This window comes from Salarias fasciatus, chromosome 20, assembly GCF_902148845.1.
Source record: "Salarias fasciatus chromosome 20, fSalaFa1.1, whole genome shotgun sequence".
NCBI lineage: Eukaryota > Metazoa > Chordata > Actinopteri > Blenniiformes > Blenniidae > Salarias > Salarias fasciatus.
Genome location: NC_043764.1, coordinates 1203075 through 1230090, shown reverse-complemented (window position 1 = coordinate 1230090; position 27016 = coordinate 1203075). Strand labels below are relative to the sequence as shown.

The window sequence follows — 27016 nt, the reverse complement described above, 5'->3', positions numbered from 1 at the left end:
GCCGTCTGAAACGGCGTGGAGGCCCGGGAGGCGCCGGAGGTGCAGGAGGCGCGGCCCGTCGCAGTAGTAACAGCTCAGACGGCCTGCTGGACCCCGAGGCCCCCCCGGAGGGAGGAGGCGTGGCTGAACGGGGCGCGGGGTCCAGAGGGGGGTTCTGGAGCTGCGAGGCGGAGGCGAGGCTGAGGGCGGGCGGCGGCGGCGGGCGGCGAGGGGGGCGGGGCGGCGCGGCGTACGGCGAGCTGCTGCCGGACTCGGTCTGGGGGAAGCGCCAGCAGGCGCCGCCCGGCCCGGCCAATCGCGTCGCAGCAGCAGCTGCTCTACAACGGCCACTCCTCCGCCTCCTCCAACCAGCAGCCCTCGTCCGGAGCCCCGCCCACCTACCGCCCCCACGCCGACCAGCGGCGGGTCAAGGTGACCGCACCAAGTCCTGCGGCCCCTTCCCTGCCGGCGCAGCAGGGCCAGAACCAGACCCACAACCCCCCCTCTGCCCGCCATCCAGCCGGACCCCCCCCCACCTGCTGCCGCCCCGGCCCCCACAGCCGCCCCCCGGCCAGGACGCCCAGCTGGAGGACGCCACCCGGAGCCTCCACAAGGCGCTGGCCCTGGAAGGTGAGCCGGCTCGGACCAGTTCAGACTCCGGGGGTCCGGGTCTGGGTTGTTCTGGCTTTAAGCTTGAAGTCACTTCTGATCTGGTTTCACTGGGTTCTGCAGGCTTAGAACCAGTGATCCGCTGGCTCCTCACCTGTTTCTGTGGTAGATCAGACTGGGCTCAGGACCGGTTTGGACTGGGTCTTGTTGGCCGCTCCCCCCTGGCCTGCCACCTCACCCTGGGGTGGGGTTGAGTACCCCTCATGGTCCCAGGAGCTGTGTTGTCGGGGTCGGGGGCTTTATGCCCCTGGTAAGGTCTCCCATGGCAAACAGGTCCTGGGTTCTGGTTCAGACTAAGGACAGGTCAACAGCCCCTATGAGACAGATTAAATCCAGGACTGTGACATCGCCCAGTACTGCGCCGCTGGGACACCCTGGAGCCGGGCCCCCTCCTGGAGCCGGGCCCCCTCCTGGAGCCGGGCCCCCTCCTGGAGCCGGGCCCCCTCTGGAGCCGGGCCTGGGGGTGGGACTTTGGCCCTGGGGCCCGGCCGGGCTCAGTCCAAAGGGACGATGTGGGCCCGACTTCTAGTGGACCCACGACCACCCAGGGAACCGTTGGGGGGCCGGGTGCAAGGTGGATGGATGGATGGATGCAACCATCCATCCATCCACCCTGCACCCTGCCCCTACGGTTCCTGGGCCGTCACGGTCCTGGATTTAATCGGGCTCATAGGGGCTGTTGACCTGTCTTTAGTCTGGACCAGAACCCTAGCCTGGCCCTCCAGACGGTCTCTCCATGCTCAGGGCTTCATGGGGAAACAGTCTGGTACCGCGCCAACTGAATCTGACTTCTGCCGGCAAACTTCTGCCGGGCCAATTGCAGCCCTCGAGAGGCGGGAGTTAGCGATGCGTCATATTATCCCCCCTCAAAACAATCATGGTGGCGGCCGCAACACAGCGAGGCTTCACCACGGCTCTGTCTGAAGTTTTGAACGAACTGAATTTGGCTCTGAAACCACAGCAGGAATCTGCTCTGGAGGATTTTCTTTAACCCCCAAATTCCACCGGACGCCAAGGCGCCGCGCTGCGTCCCAGAAGCGCCGGTGTTGCAACGGATCACCAGAACGGAGGCGCGCACCACGGCGCTGGTGATTCGCTTCAGGTCGCCGCTTCTAAATGGCGCGGCGCTGCACTGCCGGTGTGCGTAGACTTCAGGAACAAGACGCGACGCGTCGCTTAAGCATCCGGTGGAATTTGGGGGTAAAACAGACGTAAAACTCCACGCCATGATCCCATGTCTTGGACTACAAAACGACTACAATGGAGCGCTGCGTACGTCGCGTTGTCGTTGCGTCACAGCCTTGTTTCTTGGATTGGTTCTCTCCGCTCAATAGTCCCGCCTCTCATCAGCCTGTTTGAAATGAAGCCCCAACGGAACCGTGCCAGACTGTCTTTATATGAGTGGAACACATAAAGTCAGTCTGGCATGCCAGGCTACCAGAACCCAGGACCTGTTTGCCATGGGAGACCCTACCAGGGGCATAAAGCCCCCGACCCCGACCCCGACCCTGACCCCGACAACATAGCTCCTGGGACCATGAGGGCGCTCAACCCCCCTCCCAGGGTGAGGTGGCAGGCCAGGGGAGAGGCCGGCCAGGGGGGGAGAGGCCACAAGACCCCAGTCCAAACCGGTCTGAGCCCAGTCTAATGGATGGATGGTTGGATGGATGGACGGATGGATGGATGGGTGGGTCTTGTGGGGGCCATGTCGGTCCTGTTCTCGGGGTTCTGTGGTTCTTCAGTCATGTGACGTGTGATTGGCAGGTCTGAGGGACTGGTACCTGAGGAACACCTTAGGCCCCTCCCACCAGAATCAGGCCAATGCAAAGGCCGCCCCAGGTGCCGCCATTTCCACTGCGGCCGCCATGAATGGAGGGGTGAAGGGGGGTGTGGCCGGAGGGGGCGGGGCTCTGCAGCGCCGACGCACCACCCATGGCGCCATTCCGCAGCCGACCTACCAGACGGAGGCGGGTCCTCGACACCCTGCCCCCCGTCACAAGCAGACGCTGCCCCACTCAGCCACGTTCCACGGACACCCGCTGAATGGCAGGTACGACGCCTCCGAGACCCACAATGCACCTGGCGCCGCCCACAGGGCTACGTTCTGCCTGAAGTGAACCTGAATGCACCTGCGTTTCAGATCCGTGGACGGCCACCTGTACCCGGACCCCTCCCCCTCCCGGACCCAGGAAGTCCCTATCAGAGACCCCCTGGCAGACCAGCCGTCTCCGGGAACGCTGGTCTGATTCCCGCACCAGTCAGGACACCGGAGCGCCACCCGGCGCTGAGGCGGACCAATCCCAGCCAGCGCCAGCAGCAGCCACACCCCTTCAGGTTCCCGCAGCCAGAAGCCCTGCCCACCGTGCCCTGTGGGGGGGCACAGAACGGCCTGCTGTGGTCCAGGTGAACCAGGCCCTCCAGGTCCTGGACCCTCCGCTCTGCCGGTCGCTTCTATCAGGGAAAGAGAAAGAGTCAGCGTCTGGTTTCCTCCTCCAGGACCCCGGTCCCCCGTCCCCCGGTCCCCGGGACCAGAACGTCAGGAACAACTCATGTAGAACCGTACTGCCATCCTCAGAACCCCGCGGTCCATTCATCTGAAGCCGGACCTCTCAGATCCTCTCCGAACCGGTTCCTCTGCAGGCGTGACGGGAAACCAGAGGTTCACCTCCTGACTTCCTGTCTGGACCAGAACCGTCTGGTCTTCTGGCTCTCTGGCTCCAGTTCTCACCAGTCTGGCTCCAGCAGATCCGTGAGACCGCCGGACCCGCCAGTTACCCAGGACTGCCAGGAAGCAGCTGAGGACTCAGCAGCTGCGGAAACAGCGGGAGACGGTCACATGACAGCGGACCGACCAATAAACATGCAGCCACCAGCCCAGCCTTGAGGCCACGGCCACCAATCAACAATCAATCAATCAATCAATCAATCAACAAACCAACCAATCAATCAGAAACCAACTAACCACCAATAAACCTTTGAAAAGCAATCAATAACAACCAACCCACCAATAACATGAAACCAGCCAGCCTGCTGATAAACCAATAATTAAATTAGCTAACCAACCAACCAAGCAACCAATCAACCAACCACTCAATCAATCAATCAATCAACCAACCAATCAACCAACCAACCACTCAATCAATCAATCAATCAATCAATCAATCAACCAACCAACCAACCAATCAATCAACCAACCAACCACTCAATCAATCAATCAATCAATCAATCAATCAACCAACCACCCAACCAACCAATGAATCAATCAAACAATCAACCAATCAACCAACCAACCAATCAACCAACCAACCAACCAACCAATCAATGATCTTCAGATCTTCTTTTGAAGAATTGTAAGAAAAGCAGAACGACAGAACGGAGGAGACTGCAGAGAGGAACGTTCTACGTTCTGACGGGATTTCTCAGGTGACCGCAGAACCAGACCTGGAACCAGAATCAGTGGTCCGGTCTGAGCTGGTGGACTGGCTGGACTTTGCTCAGACAATCAGACTCTGGGAGGAGGAGGAAGAGGAGGAGGAGGAAGATGCTCTATATCACCAGCTTCTCGCAGCTCATCAGCAGTTTTCCGGGTCAGACCAGAACCTCAGGTCAGGTGACTTGTTGGCCCCTCAGGTGAGTCCAGACCGGATTCTCACCGTCTGCACTAAAGTCCAAACGCTGCTTCTGACCCCCGACCGTACGCCGTGTTCAAGTCCCGGAAGCTGCTCCAGTTTTTACTGTTTCCACTGATGGAGCCCTGAAAGTGTCCAGCTAGCCAGACCTGGAACCACATCCAGGACCACATCCAGGACCACGTCCAGGACCACGTCCAGGACCACATCCAGGACCATGTCCAGGACCACGTCCAGGGCCCAGGAGCTGGAACCAGCACAGATCCAGGTTTCAGAGCCGGAGCAGAAGCTCTGGATCAGGTTCTAGAGAGGATCCTGTCTCGTCTTCACCTTCATGAATGAACTCCAGATGTTCTGTCTGAGAAACACCAGCCCGGTCCTGCTGGGCTGCTCAGGGCTCCAGATCCAGGTCCAGTCCAGAGCCTGGTACTGGGCCAGGCCCTGAACCAGGTCCAGTCTGAAGCAATAACTTTCAGGATTCTAAGAAGCGTTGCTGCGACAATCAGATGCCGCCGGTCTCGTTTGGACCGCTGATCGGCCGGATTGACCCGGTTCTGTTTTTTGTGATCCGGTTTTGTAAAATTGAATGAAAGTGGTTTTGACCCGGTTTGTGGATCTGGATCAGGTCCGCCCGTCTGTCTGCTTCGTGTTTGAAACCAGCCGGACCTCCAGTTCCTGAGCGGCGCCGCGGTTCCGGGTCCTCATGAGGCGGTTCTCGGGCCCACCTTCAGGATTTGTTCCGGGTTCGGAGGCTTGTTTGGACCCGGTCTGGTCATGTGACCCCAGCCTCAGAACCGCCGCCCTCACGCTCACACCAAAGCAGAACGACTTCAGAAACCACGAAAAACTCAAGAGTGCTGCATCGACTCACGATCCTGCAGTACTGAAGTACTGATGTTATTACTGCAGTACTGATGTTATTACTGCAGTACTGAGCTGTTTTACTTCAGTACTAAGCTGTTTTTACTGTATTACTGAGCTGTAAAACTGCAGTATTGAGCTTATTACTGCAGTACTGAGCTGTTTTACTTCAGTAGGAAGCTGTTTTACTGTATTATTGAGCTGTAAAACTGCAGTATTGAGCTGTAACACTGCAGTATTGAGCTGTAACACTGCAGTACTGAGCTGTAAAACTGCATTCTTGAACTGTAACACTACAGTACTGAGCTTATTACTGCAGTACTGAGCCGTAAAATTGTAGCACTGAACTTTAAAACCATAATACTGACCTGTATTACTGCCGTACTGAGCTGTAAAACTGTATTACTGAGCTGTATTGCTGCAGTACTAAGCTGTTTTACTGCAGTACAAAGTTGTTTTACTGCAGTACTGAACTATTTTACTGCAGTAATAGGCTGTCTTACTGCAGTACTGAGCTGTTTTACTGCAGTGCTGAGCTGTAACACTATTACTGAGCTGTGTTACTGCAGTAATGGGCAGTGTTACTGCAGTACTGAGCTGTGTTACTGCAGTAATGGGCTGTGTTACTGCAGTACTGAGCTGTATTACTGCAGTACCAGGCTGTGTTCCTGCAGTACTGAGCTGTGTTACTTCAGTAATGGGCTGTGTTACTGCAGTACCAGGTTGTGTTACTGCAGTACTGAGCTGTGTTACTGCAGTAAAGGGCTGTGTTACTGCAGTACCAGGCTGTGTTACTGCAGTACTGAGCTGTGTTACTGCAGTAAAGGGCTGTGTTACTGCAGTACCAGATTGTGTTACTGCAGTAATGGGCTGTGTTACTGCAGTACTGAGCTGTATTACTGCAGTACCAGGTTGTGTCATTGCAGTAATGGGCTGTGTTCCTGCAGTACTGAGCTGTGTTACTGCAGTAATGCGCTGTGTTACTGCAGTACCAGGCTGTGTTACTGCAGTACCAGATTGTGTTACTGCAGTAATGGGCTGTGTTACTGCAGTACTGAGCTGTGTTACTGCAGTAATGGGCTGTGTTACTGCAGTACTGAGCTGTATTACTGCAGTACCAGGCTGTGTTACTGCAGTACCAGGCTGTGTCATTGCAGTAATGTGCTGTGTTACTGCAGTACTGAGCTGTGTTACTGCAGTACCAGGCTGTGTCATTGCAGTACCAGATTGTGTTACTGCAGTACTGAGCTGTGTTACTGCAGTAACGGGCTGTAACAGTGATTGTTCTCCTGCTGGAGTCAGTAATCTTTCGGAGGTCCCTGCTGCTGCTGCTCTGCGTCCCCCTTCAGGTCCAGAACCAGCTGTTGCCCAGCTGTGATGCATTCAGGTGCACTGTGTACAGTCACGTGGTTTTTTAATCAGCCGTTTGTACTTTTTCACTCTGGACTCGTTCATGTTGGAAATGAAGCTTTGTGTAAATAAAGTTTGAGGCTGTCCGAAGACTCTTTTTAATAAAGTTTTCTCTCACTGCTTCCCAGAGCGTTTTTCTTCAGCGGTGATTTGTTCCTTCAGATCCGTGATATTAGTTCGTATGTTTTATAATCTTTTGTTTTTGCCAGTCTGGAGAACACGGTGACTCACTGCCGGGTGGGAAACGGGAGTTGGGAATTCTTGCAGACGGAGTCGCGTCATAGGTCATGTGACCGCCCATAGCAACCGTCCACATTTAGCTCAAGGGGGAAAACAACAGCTTCCCGCAGTTCACTGTGCCTTGCGCGTTGTGGTTTTAGGTGTTATTGTCGTGTAATTTTACATTTGTTCAGTGCGTGGAAGGTCTTGTCGGCTATAGATGGCCCACACATACTACGACGAGCTTTTTGGGGATATTTTGGCCAGCTATAGGACAAAATTTGACATTGTGGGTGTAAAAGTGCCCCTTCAGACTCCCTGCTGACGAGTAGATGACGGTATGTGGGATTTTTAACCCGAGATGCGGGTTAAACCGGAACACAGTCCTGGAAGCGGCGGTGCTTTCCGGTCTTTTCGCTCCTCTGTGGGTCTCAGAAGCTCGAACGGTCTGAACGTTCAGACAGGCTGGGGGGCTTCCAGGTAGGGGGGTCGTTTTCCAGAGCGAGGTTCTCCTTCTTCCAGAAATAAAGATTTTAGAAAGAAGTAAAACTGGACAAGTAAAGCTGCCTGCGTGATGACGTCACAGCTAATGCAGGAAGTAGAGGCTCTCTGAGCTAAACGGTACTAACCCCAACCCGAGACGCGGGTTAAACTCCAGTAAACTCTGTTTGTGGCAGCGGACTGATGCTAACGGCGATGCTAAAGGCTAGCTGGGCTCGTGAGCGGGGGACGGGCGAGGAAACACGAAACAGAAGTAAAGAAGAAGAAGCGGAGCAGGGTGAAGGACGCGGGAGAGGAAGCAGCACGTGACAGGATTGGGACGCGGCCCGCCTCCTGCAGGTAAACAGGCTGAACTTTCTGCCCCGCTCGCGACACAGATGCCCCCCGAGGGGGCAAATAACTGAGTGAAAGTTCAGCCGCCGGTGCAGGAATGCGGCCGCTGCTCGTGAGCCGGTCCCGGTCTCAGCGCGGAGCGGAACAGCGGATTAAAGCGGAGGAAGCCGGAGCTCTTCTCAAGTTCCTCATGAGAGACGCTGCAAAGTTCCTGTTAGCCGTTAGCTGCTGCTAGCAGCCCGCCGCCGGGAAGACCGGTCCCCGGTCCCCGGTCCCCGGGAGCAGGTCCCGCCGCTGGAGCCCGGAAGCTGCTCCGTGGTTCCTGGACAGCCGCAGCTCACGAGCCCTCACACTCCCGGGTCGGTGATCAACAGGTCCGAGGACCGGACCGGACCGGAGCCTCTACCGGCCGGGACGAGGACCGGAGGACAGACAGGAGGACAGACAGGAGGACAGACAGGAGGACCACCCATAATCATCAGTAAATTGACTCATCGATCATTGAACAGGTGAGAGCAGATTAACAACTAATCACAGACTTCACAACACCACACACACACACACACACACACACACACACACACACACCACACACACAACCGGTCCACTGGAGCAGTTCGGTTTTGGTGACTGCTCAAGGGCACTGTGACATGCGGACAGATGGAACCTGCCACCAAGTTTCTCCAGCAGAGCCACGTGACTCTGTTCCCTCTGGACACTGTCCCCGGTCTGTCCTCTGTCTGTCCCCGGTCTGTCCCCGGTCTCTCTCTCTCTCTCTGTCCCCGGTCTGTCTCTCTGTCTGTCCCCGGTCTGTCTCTCTGTCTGTCCCCGGTCTCTCTCTCTCTCTGTCCCCGGTCTCTCTCTCTCTCTGTCCCCGATCTCTCTCTCTGTCTGTCCCCGGTCTGTCTCTCTGTCCTCACGTCACATGGAGACGTCCCTGCGGTCGTCCAGCAGCGGTTCCGTCCTGCTGTGATGTGAGACATGTCTCCGTCCAGCCGCTGTCCTCACTCGTCTCACGTCTTCTAGAGAGAATCTTTACTGTTGTCCAGTTCCAGTGAGACGCCTCGGTCCTCAGAGACGTCCAGCAGCAGCATCAGGAGAGCCTTCAGTCAGAGCAGAGAGGTCAGAGGTCAGAGGTCAGAGGTGTGGCCATCGAGTTGCAGAAGAAGTGCCAGGATGGAGGGATCCAGACCTCTACCTGGACCAGGGAGTCCAGGGACAGGGTCTGGATCTGGTCCTGGCTGCAGCTGGAACCAGTGAAGGACCGGAACAGGAGGACTGAGGACGGACCAGAGACTCTGGGACTGAGAGGACAGCTGTCTCACCTGAACCTGACTGAGGGTCCAGCAGGTCCAGCACGGGTCCAGCAGGTCAGCAAGGTCCAGCAGGTCCAGCAGGTCCAGCAGGTCCAGCAGCAGGTCCTGCAGGTCTAGCACGGTCCAGCAGGGTCCAGCAGGTCCAGCAGGTCCAGCAGGGTCCAGCAGCAGGTCCTGCAGGTCCAGCAGGGTCCAGCAGGGTCCAGCAGCAGGTCCAGCAGGTCCCGCAGCAGGTCCTGCAGGTCCTGCAGGTCCAGCAGGGTCCAGCAGGTCCAGCAGCAGGTCCTGCAGGGCTAGCACAGTCCAGCAGGTCCAGCAGGTCCAGCAGGTCCAGCAGCAGTCCTGCAGGGCTAGCACAGTCCAGCAGGTCCAGCAGGGTCCAGCAGGTCCAGCAGCAGGTCCTGCAGGGCTAGCACAGTCCAGCAGGTCCAGCAGGTCCAGCAGCAGGTCCTGCAGGTCTAGCACAATCCAGCAGGGTCCAGCAGGTCTAGCAGCAGGTCTGCAGGTCCAGCAGGTCCAGCAGGGTCCAGCAGGGTCCAGCAGGGTCCAGCAGGGTCCAGCAGCAGGTCCAGCAGGGTCCAGCAGGGTCCAGCAGAAGGTCCTGCAGGTCCAGCAGGTCCAGCAGGGTCCAGAGACTGGGTGAAGTCCTGAGCCTCCAGGATTTGACAGGACTGGTTAAAAGAGAGACAGCCTGGAGTCTTCAGCCTGGACCGGGTCCAGAGGACGGTTTTGAGCAGTGGGGGGCGGGGGGACAATGCTGGTCTCCAGGGAGGAAGAGACAAGGTGAGACTGCAGGTCTGACTGTGGACCAGATGGTCTGCAGGGTCCTGGAGGATTTTGGATCCAGAGGACAGGTTATAGGTTTTGAGCCCAGAAGAAGTCTGGAGACCTGGTCCTGGTACTGGACTGGTCTGGCTGCTCAGTGGACGGCTGAGCAGCTGGACGAGGACGCAGAGACTGAAACCCAGAAACAGGTTCTGGACTCAGGGGCGGCTCAGATCTGGTTCTGGTAGAAGCAGGAGGGAAAGGAAGCGAGGTTCTGGTTGGATGAGGACCAGTCAGTGGGTCTGGGTTTAGTCCAGGCTCTGCTACTGAGTCCAGGTCTCAGAGCCGTTGGACTGGGTGGCCACCAGGGGACAGAGAGGACCAGGGAGGACCAGAGAGGACCAGAGAGGACCAGGGAGGACCAGAGAGGACCAGCGAGGACCAAGGAGACCAGAGAGGGACCAGGGAGGACCAAGGAGACAGAGAGGACCAGGGAGGACCAGAGGGGACAGGAAGTGGTGAGACGTTGTGAGGGACGGCGGGACGGAGACTCGGTGTGGAGTCCAGGACCTGGTTGATGGGTGTAGTGGACCGACGGTCTCAGCTGGTCCCTGAACCTGGACTGTGATGTGAGGACCAGCCGCTGATAACGAGTACCAGTACTTCATCTCCAGTACCAGCGATACCGATACTCCTGCTGATACATAAATTAAAACGCTGCCGTGACGGAACGTTTCTGAAAATGACTTTTATTAGTCGCAGCAGCGCTCCGCCGCGGCGCTTCGGTCCAGAACAGCCGTCTGAAAAATAAAACAAACGACTCTGAGTTTTTACTTTTCAAAGGAACTTATCTAACGGTGAATAAATGAACTGAGGTGCAGGATATAAACAGTTTCCTCTCAGTTTTACATGAACTACCATTTTCAAATGTGCTCATTTTAATGATTTTTTTATCAACTGAAGTCAAAGATAGAACAACCCCGGAGTTTCAGAGCTGCTGCTGTTCTCTGTTCTCTGTGTTCTCTGTTCTCTGTGCTGCTCTCAGATCGCTGCTCCTCGGTTTCTCGGTCTTCTGCAGAGTTTGCTGTCGAGTTGCTGCAGGAGTTTCTTTTTCCAGCTCAACAGCGTCGGCCTCTCGTCAGCCTCTGGTCGGCCTCTCGTCTGCCTATGGTCGGCTCTCGTCGGCCCTCTCGTCGGCCTCTCGTAAGCCTCTCGTCAGCCTCTTGTCGGCCTCTCGTCGGACTCTCGTCGGCCTCTCGTCAGCCTCTGGTCGGACTCTCGTCGGACTCTGGTCAGACTCTCGTCAGTCTCTCGTCGGCCCTCTCGTCTGCCTTGGTCGGCCTCTCGTATGCCTCTCGTCAGCCTATGGGTCGGACTCTCGTATGACTGTCGTCGACCTCGGTCGGACTCTCGTCGGGACTCTGTCAGACTCTCGTCAGCCCTCGTCAGACTCTCGTCGGCCTCTGGTCGGACTCTCGGTCAGACTCTCGTCGGCCTCTGTCGGCCTCTCGTCGGCCTCTCGTCAGCCTCTGGTCGGCCTCTCGTCGGACCTCTCGTCGGCTCTCGTCCAGCCCTCTGGTCGGACTCTCGTCGGACTCTGGTCAGACTCTCGTCAGTCTCTCGTCTGCCTCTCGTCAGCCTCTGGTCAGACTCTCGTCTGCCTCTCGTCGGCCTCTGGTCAGACTCTCGTCTGCCTCTCGTCGGCCTCTCGTCTGCCTCTCGTCGGCCTCTCGTCAGACTCTCGTCAGCCTCTGGTCGGACTCTCGTCAGCCTCTCGTCTGCCTCTTGTCGGCCTCTCGTCGGCCTCTCGTCGGCCTCTGGTCGGACTCTCGTCGGCCTCTGGTCGGCCTCTGGTCGGCCTCGGTCGGCCTCGGTCGGCCTCTGGTCGGACTCTCGTCAGCCTCTCGTCTGCCTCTCGTCTGCCTATCGCGGCTCTCGTCGGCCTCTCGTCGGCCTCTCGTCCCTCTGGTCGGACTCTGGTCGGCATCTGGTCGGCTCGGTCGGCCTCTGGTCGGCTCTCGTCGGCCTCTCGTCGGCCTATCGTCGGCCTCTCGTCGGCCTCTGGTCGGACTCTCGTTGACCTCTCGTCAGCTCTCGTGAGCTCGTCGACCTCTCGTCAGCCTCTCGTCTGCTCTCGTCGACATCTGTCAGCCTCTCGTCAGCTCTCGTCAGCCTCTCGTCTGCCTCTGTCTGCCTCTCGTCTGCCTCTCGTCGGCCTCTCGTCAGACTCTCGTCAGCCTCTGGTCAGACTCTCGTCTGCCTCCGTCGGCCTCTCGTCAGACTCTCGTCAGCTCTGGTCGGACTCTCGTCAGCCTCTCGTCTGCCTCTCTGTCGGCCTCTTGTCGGCCTCTCGTCAGCCTCTGGTCGGACTCTCGTCAGACTCTCGTCAGCCTCTGGTCGGACTCTCGTCGGCCTCTCGTCAGACTCTCGTCAGCCTCTGGTCGGACTCTCGTCAGACTCTCGTCAGCCTCTGGTCAGACTCTCGTCGGCCTTGGTCAGGACTCTCGTCGGCCTTTCGTCAGACTCTTGTCAGCCTCTGGTCGGACTCTCGTCAGACTCTCGTCAGCCTCTGTGCGGACTCTCGTTGGCCTCTCGTCGGCCTCTCGTCGGCCTCTCGTCGGCCTCTCGTCTGCCTCTCGTCAGCCTCTGGGTCGGACTCTCGTCGACCTCTCGTCTGCCCTCCGTCAGACTCTCGTCAGCTCTGGTAGGACTTCTAGTCAGCCTCTCGTCTGCCTCTTGTCGGCCTCTTGTCGGCCTTCTCGTCAGCCTCTGGTCGGACTCTCGTCAGGACTCTCGTCAGCCTCTGGTCGGACTCTCGTCGGCCTCTCGTCCGGCCTCTCGTCAGACTCTCGTCAGCCTCTGGTCGGACTCTCGTCAGACTCTCGTCAGCCTCTGGTCCGGACTCTCGTCGCCTCTGGTCAGACTGTCGTCGGCCTCTGGTCAGACTGTCGTCGGCCTCTGGTCAGGGACTCTCGTCGGCCTCTGGTCAGACTCTCGTCGGCCTCTCGTCAGACTCTTGTCAGCCTCTGGTCGGACTCTCGTCAGCCTCTCGTCAGCCTCTGGTCGGACTCGTCAGCCTCTGGTCGGACTCTCGTCAGCCTCTCGTCTGCCTCTCGTCTGCCTCTCGTCAGCCTCTGGTCAGACCTCTCGTCAGCCTCTGGTCAGACTCTCGTCAGCCTCTGGTCGGATTCTCGTCGACCTCTGTCGGCCTCTCGTCAGCCTCTGGTCGGACTCTCGTCAGCCTCTGGTCGGACTCTCGTCAGCCTCTCATCAGACTCTCGTCAGCGTCTGGTCAGGACTCTCGTCAGACTCTCGTCAGCCTCTGGTCGGCCTCTCGTCAGACTCTCGTCCACAGGCTTCACTCTGAGGTGTTTCAACACATCACTAGTGGTAAATGAACAAGATGGCCGCCTGCTCTAGCAACTTTAGCATAGCAGGGTTGGCATTCTGCAAAGCTCGGTTCGTTTTCGCTGATATAAAAGAATTTCCACTCCGGCGAGGTTCTGGTGAGACGAGCAAGCCGCTCTGGATGAGACTCATGGAGAATCAAACCCATGTGGCTGTTAGCACTGAAGTCCAGGGCACAGGGAACCTTGCCAGTCCATAAACATTCATTTTCATGACTTGTCCTATTTTCTGTTGTAACGGGCTTCTATTTGAAGGAATTTTGGGCTTTTATTTTGGAAAGGTAGTACACGCTGTCATAATCACCGGCTACCCCTTGGTATCCTTTTTCATGACTTTACCTCATTTTCTGTTGTAAACGGGCTTTTCTTTTGAAAGATTTTTTGCTTTTATTTTGGAAAGGTAGTACATGCTTTCCCATTAACACTGTTGAACCCGAAATTATCCAGGTGTTTGTTAAAATGTCATATTTTGCAAAAATGTGACTTTATTTTGAAGGGGTGTGAGGCTCTTATTTTGATAGTCCTGTCTGATCCACTATAGCAAACAGCAATATATCCATGTGAGTGTCAGAGCAGCTTGATTCCATACATCCAGTTGTCTGTCTGTGCATCCATCCATCCATTCATTCATTCATTCACCAGCTTGCTTTACTCATGTGTGACTTATGGTCACGGTGCGCCATCTGCTGTGGAAACCAGGTACCAACATGCAGAATGTTTGACAGCTGGTCTCAGGTCAGTGAGCTGCTCTCATGCCCATATATGGTGAAATTTTCTCACATGTTAGAGTGGGAGAGCAGAAACACCCAGTTTCTCTTTGGTACAAAAACAGCTATGAATCCATTAACTTTTGCCAAAGTGAACAAAACCTCACATTTTATAGGGAATTTAGTTGTCTGTCAGTTTGTCAAGTTTTCACAGCAGTCAGACTTACAGGTTTTGACAGTGGAAGCCTTAATTGGTGAAGAAGGCGAGATTTTTTGAGCAAATATTTTACATAGAACGTGGAAATCACGGACTTCCTGTTGGATTTAGGTCATGGGGGTCAGCGCAAAAGTTGTAGATCTCGAGGAGACGAACGCGTACATGTGTTATTTTATCTCTGTACGACATGTGAAGCGACAAACAAACCATATTAGTGTTTTTAGGGCGAGAAGTGTTTTGTGGCACATTTGATTTGACAGGAAATCACGGACTTCCTGTTGCATTTAGGACAAGGTTGTCAATTGGTGAAGTTTAGATCTCGAGGAGACGAACGCAGGGGCATTGTTTTGATCTCTCTTACGACATTCCCTGGGGCCGTGGCGGCTATTTTACTGTTTCTAGGTGGCGCTACAGAGCGGATGGGTTATGGGGTAGATTTTTTCATTTTATCAAATGGTTTCGCCGGTCCCAGAGGTGCCTGTCAAATTTGGTGAGTTTTTGTGCATGTCCAGGGGATCAAATTTCCGTCTCAATACAGTGGTCAGTATAATAATAATGATAGAAACGAATGAAGAACAATAGAGGCCTCGCCCTCGGGTCTGAGGCCTCCTCGCCCTCGGGTGAGGGTCCCTAATAAAATTAAAGATGAATCTGAATGTTTGTAACATTATAGTTAAATTTTTGCTGAAATCGTGATAATATCGTTATCGTGACATTTTTTGCCATGATAATCGTGAAGAGAAAGTTTGATATCGTGACAGCCCTATCTGGAATGCTGAGTGTTTGACGCTCGGTTCAGTGTTTCGGGGTCGTATGGACCTCGTTGACCTTTTATACTGCAGCGATTTCAGTCGCGTGTTTGTTTGTTTTGGGCGTTTGAACGTTTCATTCCATTCAGTTTCATCTGTATCTTCCTTTCTGTCCTTCCTCCATGCCTCCAGTCTATCAGTCTTTTGATCGGCTCGTTATTTTAGCGAGCGAGCCCTCAGGCCAGGCGGCCTCAGCTGAGGGCAAGGCCTCCATTGTTTTTCGCTCGTTTCTTCTTATTATACTCCTGGCGTCTTTAAATGCACTTTTGACCCCTTAAACATGCATGAAAACTCACCAAATTTGGCAGGCAGATGCAGACTGGTGAAAAATTTTTATAAAGTGGAAAAAATTAACCCCATAACCCCATCTGCTCTCTAGCGCCTCCTAGAAACAGTAAATAGCCGCCACGGCCAGTGGGAACATCGTAAAGAGCTCAAAACAATGCCCCTGCGTTCGTCTCCTCGAGATCTAAATTCACCAATGACAAGCTGACCTAAATCCAACAGGAAGTCCGGTATTTCCCTTTCAGTGTAAAATTTGGCAAAAAAAATGACTCCTCATTTAAACATTATCTCCTCTGAGAGCGCTTGTCGTAGAGACGTCAGAGTGGCGCCAAATAATAGGGACAAGTTTCTCTTCAGACGATGTTAACATTTTTTTCAAATGGGGGGGGGGGGGGGGGGGGGGGGCGGTGCTGAGCAGTGCGCTGTGTGTCCCAGCGGCCGCCGCTGCTGCTCCGCGGTGCACAACTGCTAATCAGCCGCAGAGGCAGCGCTATTTTTATTTATTTTTTTCCTGTCCGTGGTCCGGCGCTGCAGAATTTAGCGCGAGCCGGGCGCCCGGACTGAAAAGGTCTGGCGGAAACCCTCATGGGACGGTTGTATTTTCACTGACCTGCTGCTGTGATAGTAAACCTGCTACGTCTTGGTGTAGCACACGATGTGCCGTCATGCTAGGATAACTCCGAAGCACCACAGACAGGCTGCACTGTGTTTTCCTTTCAACTTGCAGTGATCCCACGCTTTGCGTCCCAAAACGCTTATTGGTAGAAAACATTCCCCCCTTGCCCGTGTGGCAGATAACCCCCGCTATTCACTCGCCAAACAGAAAATTCATCTGCCGCTGGCGGCTGTTAATTTCGGACGTTGGTGGTGATTCTAACTTTTTGCGCTATTCCCTATCAGCTGATGATTCCGTGGAGCGCCCAACCTTACCATCTGAAATAACTTTTATAGCTAACAGAATAAACACAGGACACTGAAAAGTTCTAACTCACCGCTTCTGCAAACGGCGCCGTGCAAAATGCCGTCGGCAGACAGAGACTGGAGGATTTTGTCTTCTTCTGACCCGGAAAAAGAAATAATTCCCACTGCTGCCTGGCGACTTCGTCTTCAGGAAAGCCAAATAAAACTGCCTTTCCAGGATATCCAAATAAAGATTTTCTGGGAGCCATGTTCTCTGGATCTAACACCAACACACACACCAGGCACAGAGAACCAGGGCCGGGTCTCAGCAGGACCATATAAGGAAGCCGGATCACATCAACGTCTCAACTGTCCGGCTTGAAAACCCTCAGAGAACCAGAGTCTTCACAGCCAGGCGGAACGTTTTCAGGGCTTGCGGGCAAAGACATGAACCGCATTACTGGACACTGTGGCGTCGTTTCACTTTGGTATCAGACAGTTTAATAGTGTTTACAGGTTTAAAGAAGAGGTCCACTGATCAACGTCCCCTTTAACAGAAAACTGGAAATGTAATGAACAACTGTACGGGAAACAGTCCGTATACAACAATACAAGCGCACAAATACAGCCCATTACATGTGGACCATTGTTTACAACCACTTTTTATAGGGTCGGGTCCGCCCCCCCCGGACCCGACCCGCCCCCCCGGGCCCACTGGGGTGGAAGCCGTTCGTTTTCAGCTCCACTGGCGGATTTTTCTGGCGGCGTCTTTCGTTTCTTCATTTTTTTCGTCTTTCTTCTTCAGTCTGGCTCCATCGGCGGCTGACGCTGACCCAGTCCCGCTTCAGTGGGCTGACGGATCAGCTCAGATTGGCAGGGGTGCGCCCCCCCCCCCCCATAAGCAGCATGATACAGTGACCCCAGTCCGACGCCACGCTACGCTCTGGCTGACCTGCTGCTGCTCCGCCTCAGAAATCCTGGCAGTGTGGTGGAGCTGCAGGGTTCCACCACCAGAGGGCGCCTGGGTTCTCATAACCCACCAACCCTGACTGACCCCTGACCCCTGACCCCTGACCCCGACACACAAACACAGTGAGCCGCTCAGCCGCCGTCTGCGTCCCCCAGCGGGGTCCTCACAGAGCGTCTCCTCAGAGGACAGAATCCTCCAGGGGCAGGTCATCCATCTGCAGCTGATCACTGCACACACACCACACACACACACACACAACACACACACACACACACACTTGACCTTGTTGAGGCTCAGGTAGAACATGCAGTCTGCTCTCTCTGTCAGGTGTTCGGCCGGTCCGGCTCAGATGTGGTTTCCTTGACGACGCTGCTACCGCTGCTCCGCTGCTCGCTGCTCCGCTCCGATTGGCCCGCCGCCGCCCCGCCAGTCATGGAGCCGGCCTATCAGAAGCTTCACTCCGGCTGAGGAGGCGGAGCTCCAGACTGAAGAAGCTCTCAGCCGTCCTGCTGGCCGCCTACGGCCTGTCCAAGCTCTGTCCCCACGTCTGGAGGACGCTGCAGGTGAGACGCACCTGGACACACTCCTGGACACACACACCTGGACACAGGGGCGGATCCAGATTAATGCTGGTAGGGGGGCACAGGGGGTACCGCCTGCGTTGTGGGGGGCCATCGAAAAGTCCTGAGAAGAAATGAGAGCTGCTGCTGACGTCTCGCATCACAAAGTATTGTTATTGGCTCTGTAACCCAAAAGGAAACGACAGTCTTTACCCTTGATCTGTAATAAAATAATCTTAAATGTTCTGTGCAGCAAGTTTTAAAATAACAAAAGTAAAATACAGTAAGCAGCAAGATATATTTTAGAGTAAATCTGACAACATACTGATGTCTTCAAGCTTCAGATTTAGCTGGAATGTGCATTCATGGCGTTTTGTTGAGCGGTCGCCCCGGGGACACAGCAGGACGGGTGTGTCTCAGCAGGACGGGTGTGTCTCAGCAGGACGGGTGTGTCTCAGCAGGACGGGTGTGTCTCAGCAGGACGGGTGTGTCTCAGCAGGACGGGTGTGTCTGCTGCAGCCGCCGCTGACTCCCAGCAGCCATCAGAAGAGTCCGGCTCCGCCACTGGTGCATCGAAACATACGGACTGAAACAGGGTTCATACACCTTTAACCAATGTTATATTACAATAGAAGTTTTTACAACTTGTCATAAATTGTAGACACTTAAGAACGACACAATTAAAACTGAACAGCATTAAATACGATCAGCTTAGTCAGAGAGTAGGTCATTTAGTCATTTCATCACCCAACTACAACAGAAAAGCAAATAAATAATATCAGAGCCGGAGTGAGTCTCATTTTCAGCCCTGGAGTGTCAGACCTCAGACCGGCCGCTTTACATCCCTCCTACTGAATCATGTTATAATCTCACATATGAAACCCACAATATGTTCTGTAAAGCCTCCTCTAAAACATTTCAGATGAATTCAAGCTCATCACATGGTGGACATCAGTGAGCAGAAACAGAATGAGCAGAGCCCGACGACCAGACTTTCATCCCGTTTGCTTTTCAACAGTGGGCTTATTGTTTTCACTGTCTTACTTTTAATGATTGAAAAAGTTATGCCTGGTCTCTCCTGCCGTTCAGGTACAGGAAGTGGCGTTACTGGAGGTAATGCTGCTTGTTCACGCTGCTCTGACAGCTCAGCTGCTCTCCGTCCTGACACGATCAGGCCCTCCTCTCCTCTGGCTCCATTTTAAAAATGATGTAAACTCTCAGCTCAGATCTCCAGGTCCAGGTCATGAAGCCTTCTGATCGAACACTGTGCTGCTGTGGAAGGAATGAAATCCAACGGGACTCACCCTGAACTCATGAACACATGAAGCAGAGAGAGCCTGACACCGTTGGCTTCAAGATGCTAACTCGCGATAATGCTAACAAGCAAAAACGGACATTTTAAGCAACATAAATACAGCCGGGAGCTGCACAACACTAACGGAAGACGACACACAGCGTCACTGACGCTCCTTCCAGCATGAAGCCTCAGCAGCAGAGCCAGCAGCAGGAAGTGCGGACGTCTGCAACAATAAGAGCGCCACTTCAGCATAAAAGCACACACACAGTCATTCACAACTTGAAGAGTTCTACATCTTCTTACCGAGGTGCCAGGCTGCTCTTCTCCTCAGCCCAATGCAGGTGCCAATAGCAAAACCACTTCTTTGGTGCATTCAGTGCAGTCAGACATGAAGTTGCGTTCATGAGCGTCGGAAATTCAGCATTTCAGTAATGTCAATTCCCAACGAAAATTTGCGCGGGGGTGAGCGGGTTGGGGGGGCACACAGGGTGGCCAATCAGATCATCACAGGGGGGCCACTGCCCCCCCCCCCCCCCTCCCCCCCCCCCCCCCCCCCCCCCCCCCCCCGGTGCCCTAGAGATGCGCGGGTGTGGAGATCAATGATGATGTGTCGAAAAATTAAGATTTTTAACGACGTTCGGGCGGGGAGCGGTTGAAGCACTCAAATAAAAAAAGCAACACTTTAATAGCCGAGGCTTCTTCAGCGCCTCACACGGTTCTGCGGATGGCGGCGGGTTCGCTTCTGAAAACTGATGATGATCGTTACATACGGGGCGGAGAGCGGGCGGAGAGCGGGCGTTAGAGCGGGCGGAGAGCGGGCGGATGAGCGGGCGGGAGAGCGAGGAGGCGAGAGCGGGCGGAGGGAGAGTTTAAGAAGCGGTTGCAGATGGAAAAATGAGCCATCCGAGCATCTCTACCGTGGCCCATCCGCCACTGCCGGGACACACACCTACACACACCTACACACACCTATGCACACCTACACACACCTACACACACCTGAACACACCTACACACACCTACACACACCTACACACACCTGGACACACACCTGGAGGTGAGCGTGGATGTGTGTGTGTCTCCCAGAGTGCAGCGGGCAGACAGCAGCAGGGGGTGGTGGACGGGACGGCAGGTGAGGATGGAGACGTAGAAGACGGAAGACGCACGAAGATGAAGAACAAGAAGAGCGACAAGCAGGTGTGTTTTACTGAAGGCAGTTTAACGGACTGCAGGTGTGTGTGGTGTGTGTGTGTGTGTGTGTGTGTGTGTGTGTGTGTGTGTGTGTGTGTGTGTGTACAGGTATTTCTGTCCTTGTGGGGACCAAATGTCCCCACAAGGATAGGAAAACCTGGCACGACCTGCCTCTTGGGGACATTTCTTGGGTCCCCATGGGGGGAAACAGTGTTTTCTTGACCATGTTGTTGTTACTGAAAAAAGTAAAAGTGCAAAAACATTTCTTTAGGGCTACGCTTTGTTTTGGTCTGGGTCAGGGTCAGGGTCAGGGTCTGGGTCAGGGTCTGGGTCAGGGTTAGGGTTAGGAGTTAGACCGACTGTCTTATTGCACTTGAACGCAGCGCGGTGTGTGTTCTGTGTTCAACCAATCACAGCAGTGATTCACTCCCAGCGAGGATCCGGTCTGGTTCCGGACCTGGTCCCAGTCTGAGCAGCAGAGCATCCTGAGTCTCTGTGAGCCATGGACAGTAAATAAACGGACAGACCTTTCGTGACGTCCCCCACAGCGTTCCCAACCGCCGTTCTGAAGACTCCAGCGAGTCCAGCAGGACGTCTCCACATTGAATATTTGAAACCGGATGTAAATGTGATTGGTCCCGCCTGTCACGTGACCGCATCACGTGGACAGAGGGGGCGCTGTGATAGGGCCATTTATGCAAAATTTAACTCGTAATATAAAATCAGCAGATGATTTCTGTGAAAACCAGAGTCTGGTGAAGCAGCAGGTTGTAGAAACCAGAGACAGAGACCAGAACCTGTCCTGAAACCAGAGCTTTATGTTTATTTGTACTCTGAAAATCATCATTTTTGAATGGGTTCCAATGAGACCGGGTTCGTTTTGAAACCAGCATCATCGCCCCCTGCTGGAATTTCTGTGGAATTACAGCTTTTAGCACTTCCGCATTATCTTCATGTTGTATGAGCGGAGGCGGAGCTGCTGTGAGGTGAAGCTGCTCTCCAGCAGGAGCAGGACTGAGGCCGGAGTCGAACCGAGTTCCCGAGAAGTGAGGAGAGCGGCCGGGTGACAGGAGCCGTCTTGAGGTCCAGGTCCAGGCTGACGGCCTGGTGCCGCTCCGCCGTCCGTCCATCTGTCCGTCCGTCGTGGACGTTCACACCGGGACAGAAGGCCGCAGTGCAGCCCGGTGGAACACACGCTGGCGAGACACATCGGGAGGAAGGAGGAGGAGGGAGGAAAGAGGAGGAGGAGCGAGAGGAGGAGGAGGAAGAGCGAGAAGAGGAGGAGAGGAAAGAGCGAGAAGAGGAGGAGGAGGAAGAGCGAGAAGAGGAGGAGGAGGAGGAAGAGGAGGAGGAGGAGGAGGAGGAGGAAGAGGAGGAGGAGGAGGAGGAGGAGGAGGAGGAGGAGGAAGAGGAAGAGGAGGAGGAGGAGGGAAGAGCGAGAAGAGGAGGAGGAGGAAGAGCGAGAAGAGGAGGAGGAGGAAGAGCGAGAAGAGGAGGAGGAGGAGGAAGAGGAGGAGGAGGAGGAAGAGGAGGAGGAGGAGGAGGAGGAGGAGGAGCCACCTCTCAGCTGTTTTATCTTACAACCGTTTGCGACCCGGTCCGGATAAGTGGTGGAAGGTGGATGATGGATGGGTGTTGTTTTGCTGTAGCGTTGCCGTGGTACCACCACAGACAGCTTGATAAACCAGCGTTAGAATCCAGCTGGTCTTCCTCTGCAGCTGCTGGACGTTACAGCATCATGTTCCGGTTCCTCTTAAATGTGGAGACAATCAGCTGTTCTGTGCAGCAGCTGCCGATCAACACCGGAGGGCAACAGACACGGAGCAACGCTGCCCCGTGTGGCCGGCCGCGGCACACCGCGGGACAGTTCTGGACAATTAGAGAAAAAAATGCTCTTCTACTTCGGGTTTTTTCAAACGGCGTGGTACCCCATACCGGTACCGGTACCGTACGATACCGTACCGTACCGGTACGGTATCGTACGGTACCGGCACTGGCCGACGCTGTGTAGCGTCAAAACACACAACAGTATCAGCGCTGGTATCAGTACAACCCGAGGCCTCAGGTGTGTGTGTGTCCTGAGGTGTGTGTGTGTGTGTGTGTGTGTGTGTGTGTGTGTGTGTGTGTGTGTGTGTGTGTGTGAGAGAGAGTGTGTGTGTGTGTGTGTGTGTGTCTCCTCAGGTATGTGTGTTTGTGTGTCCAGGTGTGTGTGTGTGTATGTGTATGTGTGTCCTCAGGTGTGTGTGCGTGTCCTCAGGTGTGTGTGTGTGTCCTCAGGTGTGTGTGTTTCCTCAGGTGTGTGTGCGTGTCCTCAGGTGTGTGTGTGTGTCCTCAGGTGTGTGTGTCTCCTCAGGTGTGTGTGTGTATGTGTATGTGTCTCCTCAGGTGTGTGTGTGTCCTCAGGTGTGTGTGTGTCTCCTCAGGTGTGTGTGTGTCCTCAGGTGTGTGTGTGTCTCCTCAGGTGTGTGTGTGTCCTCAGGTGTGTGTGTGTGTCCTCAGGTGTGTGTGTGTCTCCTCAGGGTGTGTGTGTGTCCTCAGGTGTGTGTGTGTCTCCTCAGGTGTGTGTGTGTCCTCAGGTGTGTGTGTGTGTCCTCAGGTGTGTGTGTGTGTCCTCAGGTGTGTGTTGTGTGTCCTCAGGTGTGTGGTGTGTCCCCAGGTTCCAGCGGTCAACAGGGATTCGTCCTGCGTCTGTCTCGGCTGCTGAGGCTCCTGTTTCCAGGTTACTGAGTCCAGAGGTCGGCTCTGCTCGCCCTTCACTGCTCACCCTGACGTCCCGGACCTTCCTGTCCATCTATGTGGCTCGTGGACGGTCGTACCGCCGCCTCCACCCGCCCCACCCGTCTGTCTCCCCCGTCAACATCCGTCTGTCCCCGCCTCCACCACTCCCCCTCCACCCCTACCTCCACCCACCTACCTCACCCCCTCTGCCCCCCAGCCCCTCCACCCACCTCCCCCTCTGCCCCCTCCACCACCTCCCCCCCTCCCCCTGCCTCCACCCACCTCCCCTCTGCCCCCCGCCTCCACCCAATCCCCTCTGCCTCCACCCACCTCCCCCCCCGCCTCCACCCACCTCCCCTCTGCCCACCCACCTCCCCCCCCGCCTCCACCACCTCCCCCCTCTGCCCCCCCCGCCTCCACCCACCTCCCCCCTCTGCCTCCACCCCCCCGCCTCCCCCTCTGCCCCCCCGCCCCCCCCCCCCCCCCCTGCAGGAGCGATCGTGCGCTGCATCGTGCAGAAGGACGGCCGGGCCTTCGTGCTGCAGCTGGCCCGCTGGCTGCTGGTGGCCGTCCCGGCGACCTTCACCAACAGCAGCCTGCGCTTCCTGGAGGGTCAGCTGACCCTGAGCTTCCGCAGCCGGCTGGTCGGCCACGCCTCCCGGCTCTACCTCAGCGACCAGGCAGGGCCGCCCGCGCCGCAGAGCGTCTCCCCGCCGCGCCGGCCGCCTCTCACGTCCCCCTCTCCGTCCAGACGTACTACCGGGTCAGCACCATGGACGGCCGGCTGTCCAACCCGGACCAGTCCCTGACGGAGGACATCGCCATGTTCTCGGCGTCCGTCTCTCACCTGTACTCCAACCTGACCAAGCCGGTGCTGGACGTGGCGGTGACCTGCTACACGCTGCTGCGCGCCGCCCGCTCCAAAGGTACCGCCCCCTCGGCCCCTCGGCCCCGCCCCCCTCTGGCCACACTGACGCCTCCCGCCCGCAGGAGCCGACACCACGTGGCCGTCCGTCATCGCCGGCCTGGTGGTGGCGCTCACGGCCAAGGTGCTGCGGTCCTGCTCGCCGCGCTTCGGCACGCTGGTGGCCGAGGAGGCGCGGAGGAAAGGCGAGCTGCGCTACCGGCTGGCCCGCATCATCAGCAACTCCGAGGAGATCGCCTTCTACGGGGGGCACAAGGTAAGCCCCGCCCACAGCCTGGAGCCCTGCCCACAGCCTGGAGCCCCGCCCACAGCCCAGAGCCCCGCCCACAGCCCGGAGCCCCGCCCACAGCCCGGAGCCCCGCCCACAGCCCAGAGCCCCGCCCACAGCCCAGAGCCCCCGCCCACAGCCGGAGCCCCGCCCACAGCCCAGAGCCCCGCCCACAGCCCGGAGCCCCGCCCACAGCCTGGAGCCCCGCCCAGAGCCCCGCCCACAGCCCAGAGCCCCGCCACAGCCCGGAGCCCCGCCCACAGCCCAGAGCCCCGCCCACAGCCTGGAGCCCCGCCCAGAGCCCCGCCCACAGCCCAGAGCCCCGCCCACAGCTCGCCCACAGCCAGAGCCCCGCCCAGAGCCCAGAGCCCCGCCCACAGCCAAGAGCCCCGCCCAGAGCCTCGCCCACAGCCCCGCCCAGAGCCCCGCCCACAAGCTCGAGCCCCTAACCCCACCCCCAAACCCCGCCTGCGATCCCCGCCCTCTTGGGCCGTCTGTGCTCTGTGTGTGTGTGTGTGTTTCCGGTGGAGCTGACGGTGTGTGTGTGTGTGTGTGTGTGTGTGTGTGTGTGTGTGTGCTGCAGGTGGAGCTGGCCCAGCTGCAGACCAGCTTCGCGCGGCTGCGCTCTCAGGCGCGGCGGCTGCTGTGGAAGCGTCTGTGGTTCGTCATGCTGGAGCAGTTCCTCATGAAGTACGTGTGGAGCGCCGCCGGCCTGGTCATGGTCGCCGTGCCCATCATCACCGCCGCCGGATACGCCCCGCACGGTAAGGCCGCCGCCCGCCCGCCCCCGGCCGCAGACCTCACGCCGGCTCCGCGACCTCCGACCCCTCAGATCCCGAAGAGGTGAAGCGGGCCGCCGTGGAGATGAAGGAGGAGCAGCTGGTGAGCGAGCGGACGGAGGCCTTCACCACGGCCAGGAACCTGCTGAACGCCGCCGCCGACGCCGTGGAGCGCATCATGAGCTCCTACAAGGAGGTAACCCCGCCCACTGCGGCCGGAGCCCCGCCCGCTGCAGCTGTACCCCATCTCCTGTAGATGTAACTCCACCCACTGCAGCTGTAACCCCGCCCGCTGCAGTTGTAACCCCGCCCACTGTGACTGCAGCTCTGCTGACTGTGGCTGGAGCCCCGCCCACTGCAGCATTAACTCCACCCACTGCACCTGGAGCCCCGCCCATTGGGACTGGAGCTCCGCCAACAGTGGCTGCAGCCCCGCCCACTGCAGCTCAAACTCCCCTGCTGTAGCTGTAGCTCCACCCTCTGCCGCTGTAGCTCCACCCTCTGCTGCTGTAGCTCCACCCGCTCTCGCTGTAGCTCCACCCTCCAGCTCCTGCTCCGCCCCTCCTGCAGGTGACGGAGCTGGCCGGCTACACCGCCCGGGTCTCGGAGATGCTGGACGTGTTTGAAGACGTGAACCAGGGGATCTACCGCCGCTCGGCCGACCGGGAGGAGGAGCCTACGCCCGAGGTAGCCGGGGGCGGAGCCGAGGGCGAAGGAGGTGTGGTCAAACATGGGCAGAGAGTGTGTGGGCCGCTCCAGATCAGAGGTGAGCTCATCTCCATGACAACCTGAGAGCTGAACCGGTGACCTCTGAACTCAGCTGAGTGTGTGTGTGTGTGTGTGTGTGTGTGTGTGTGTGTGTGTGTGTGTGTGTGTGTGTGTGTGTGTGTGTGTGTGTGCGCGCGCAGGTCAGGTGATCAGTGTGGAGAAGGGGATTCGCTGTGAGAACCTGCCAATCATCACCCCAACTGGAGACGTGGTGGTGTCCAGCCTCAACATCCAGGTAACTCTCACACACACACACACACACACACACACACACACACACACACACACACACACACACACAGAAACGTTGTAGGCGAGCTGCTGACCTGTTGACCCCGGGTTCGCCTGCAGGGGGCGACCATGTCACAGGGTTCGTACGTTTTGAAAAAAAGCTGAAAAAGTCATGGAATTTTAAAAGGTCATTTTCCAGGCCTGGAAAAGTTTTGGAAACATACGAGGGTGTACCCAAAAAAAAAAACGGAATTTGATTATAACTTTTATTTTTGACATTTCAAAATAAAACACCACCGTCGCCTTCAAAATAATCTCCATCCGCATTAATGCAGCGCTCCAGCCGTGTCTCCCACTTCACCAATGCGTCGTCAGACCCCTGCGTAGAGTCATTCAGGGCCGGCTGGGATTTGTCTGTCCCCTCCTCCACATCTGCAAACCGCTGTCCCTTCAGCTGCTTCTTCAACCTGGGGAACAAGAAAAAGTCCCTGGAGGCTTCATCTGGAGAATCAGGCGATGGGAGAGGAGATTCATCTCATTCTCCTCCAGAAACGGCGTGAGGCGCAGCGCCGTGTCCGCTGGCGCTCTGTGGTGGTGGATCAACCGGCTCCACTCCGCCACGACGCTCTGCTTCCTCCTCACATCCTCACGGAGCGTCTGAGGACTTCCTGTAGTAGTCCTGGTTTACAGTCTGACCTGGAGGGACGGACTCGCTGTGGACGAGACCCTGGACAGCCGAGAAGCAGCTCAGCGTTGTTTTCACGCTGAGCGGACCTGACGCGCCGACATCTGGCCCTTCTCAGACCCCCCGGACCACTCATGGACCTGAGTCTTCCCCAGAGCAGCATCCTTGTAGGCTTGCTGCAACAAGCTGAGTGTTTCTGCTGCTGGTTTTCCAGCAAGAAGCAGAATTTAATGTTTGCGCTGCTCTGGCTTCACAGTCAATGTCGCCATTTTGGAAAAAAGCGCAGACCGCCGCTGCACTCTGTTGCTATAAATAGCTCCTGACAGGCGTCAGTGTCACTCTGGGAGCTCAGATTTCTCACAGATGTGCACGAGGCTTACCTGCAGCACATCTGACGGCCAGAAGTCCAAACTCATTATAATTATTGTTTTCTGACCAAATTCCGTTTTTTTGGGGTCCCCCCTCGTAAGTTCACCTCAAAAGTTTTGGAAAAGTCATGGATTTTTTTCTCACCAAATAATAAAATGTAGTGATGATGACCTATGAGGTTGATGAACTTGATCAATAAATATTTCATATCAAAGCGTCGCGCATTGATGTGATCAGCCTCCGTTCTC

The 27016-nt window shown here is 56.3% G+C and overlaps 2 protein-coding genes across 3 annotated transcripts in view; both read left to right on the top strand.

The window, feature by feature from the left end:
* Positions 1-27016, top strand: part of LOC115408444 (natural resistance-associated macrophage protein 2-like) — a 918259-nt gene that overhangs the window by 213710 nt on the left and 677533 nt on the right. The window lies entirely within an intron of this gene.
* Positions 7363-27016, top strand: part of abcd1 (ATP-binding cassette, sub-family D (ALD), member 1) — a 40043-nt gene continuing 20389 nt past the window's right edge. Inside the window, exons 1-11 of the mRNA XM_030119215.1 lie at positions 7363-8110; positions 17305-17540; positions 19921-20031; positions 22682-22834; positions 23236-23423; positions 23495-23669; positions 23734-23924; positions 24520-24700; positions 24769-24911; positions 25286-25481; positions 25624-25718. Of these exons, the coding sequence (XP_029975075.1) occupies positions 22819-22834; positions 23236-23423; positions 23495-23669; positions 23734-23924; positions 24520-24700; positions 24769-24911; positions 25286-25481; positions 25624-25718 (1185 nt within the window). The 5' untranslated portion in view covers positions 7363-8110; positions 17305-17540; positions 19921-20031; positions 22682-22818. The remainder of the gene's footprint in view (positions 8111-17304; positions 17541-19920; positions 20032-22681; positions 22835-23235; positions 23424-23494; positions 23670-23733; positions 23925-24519; positions 24701-24768; positions 24912-25285; positions 25482-25623; positions 25719-27016) is intronic.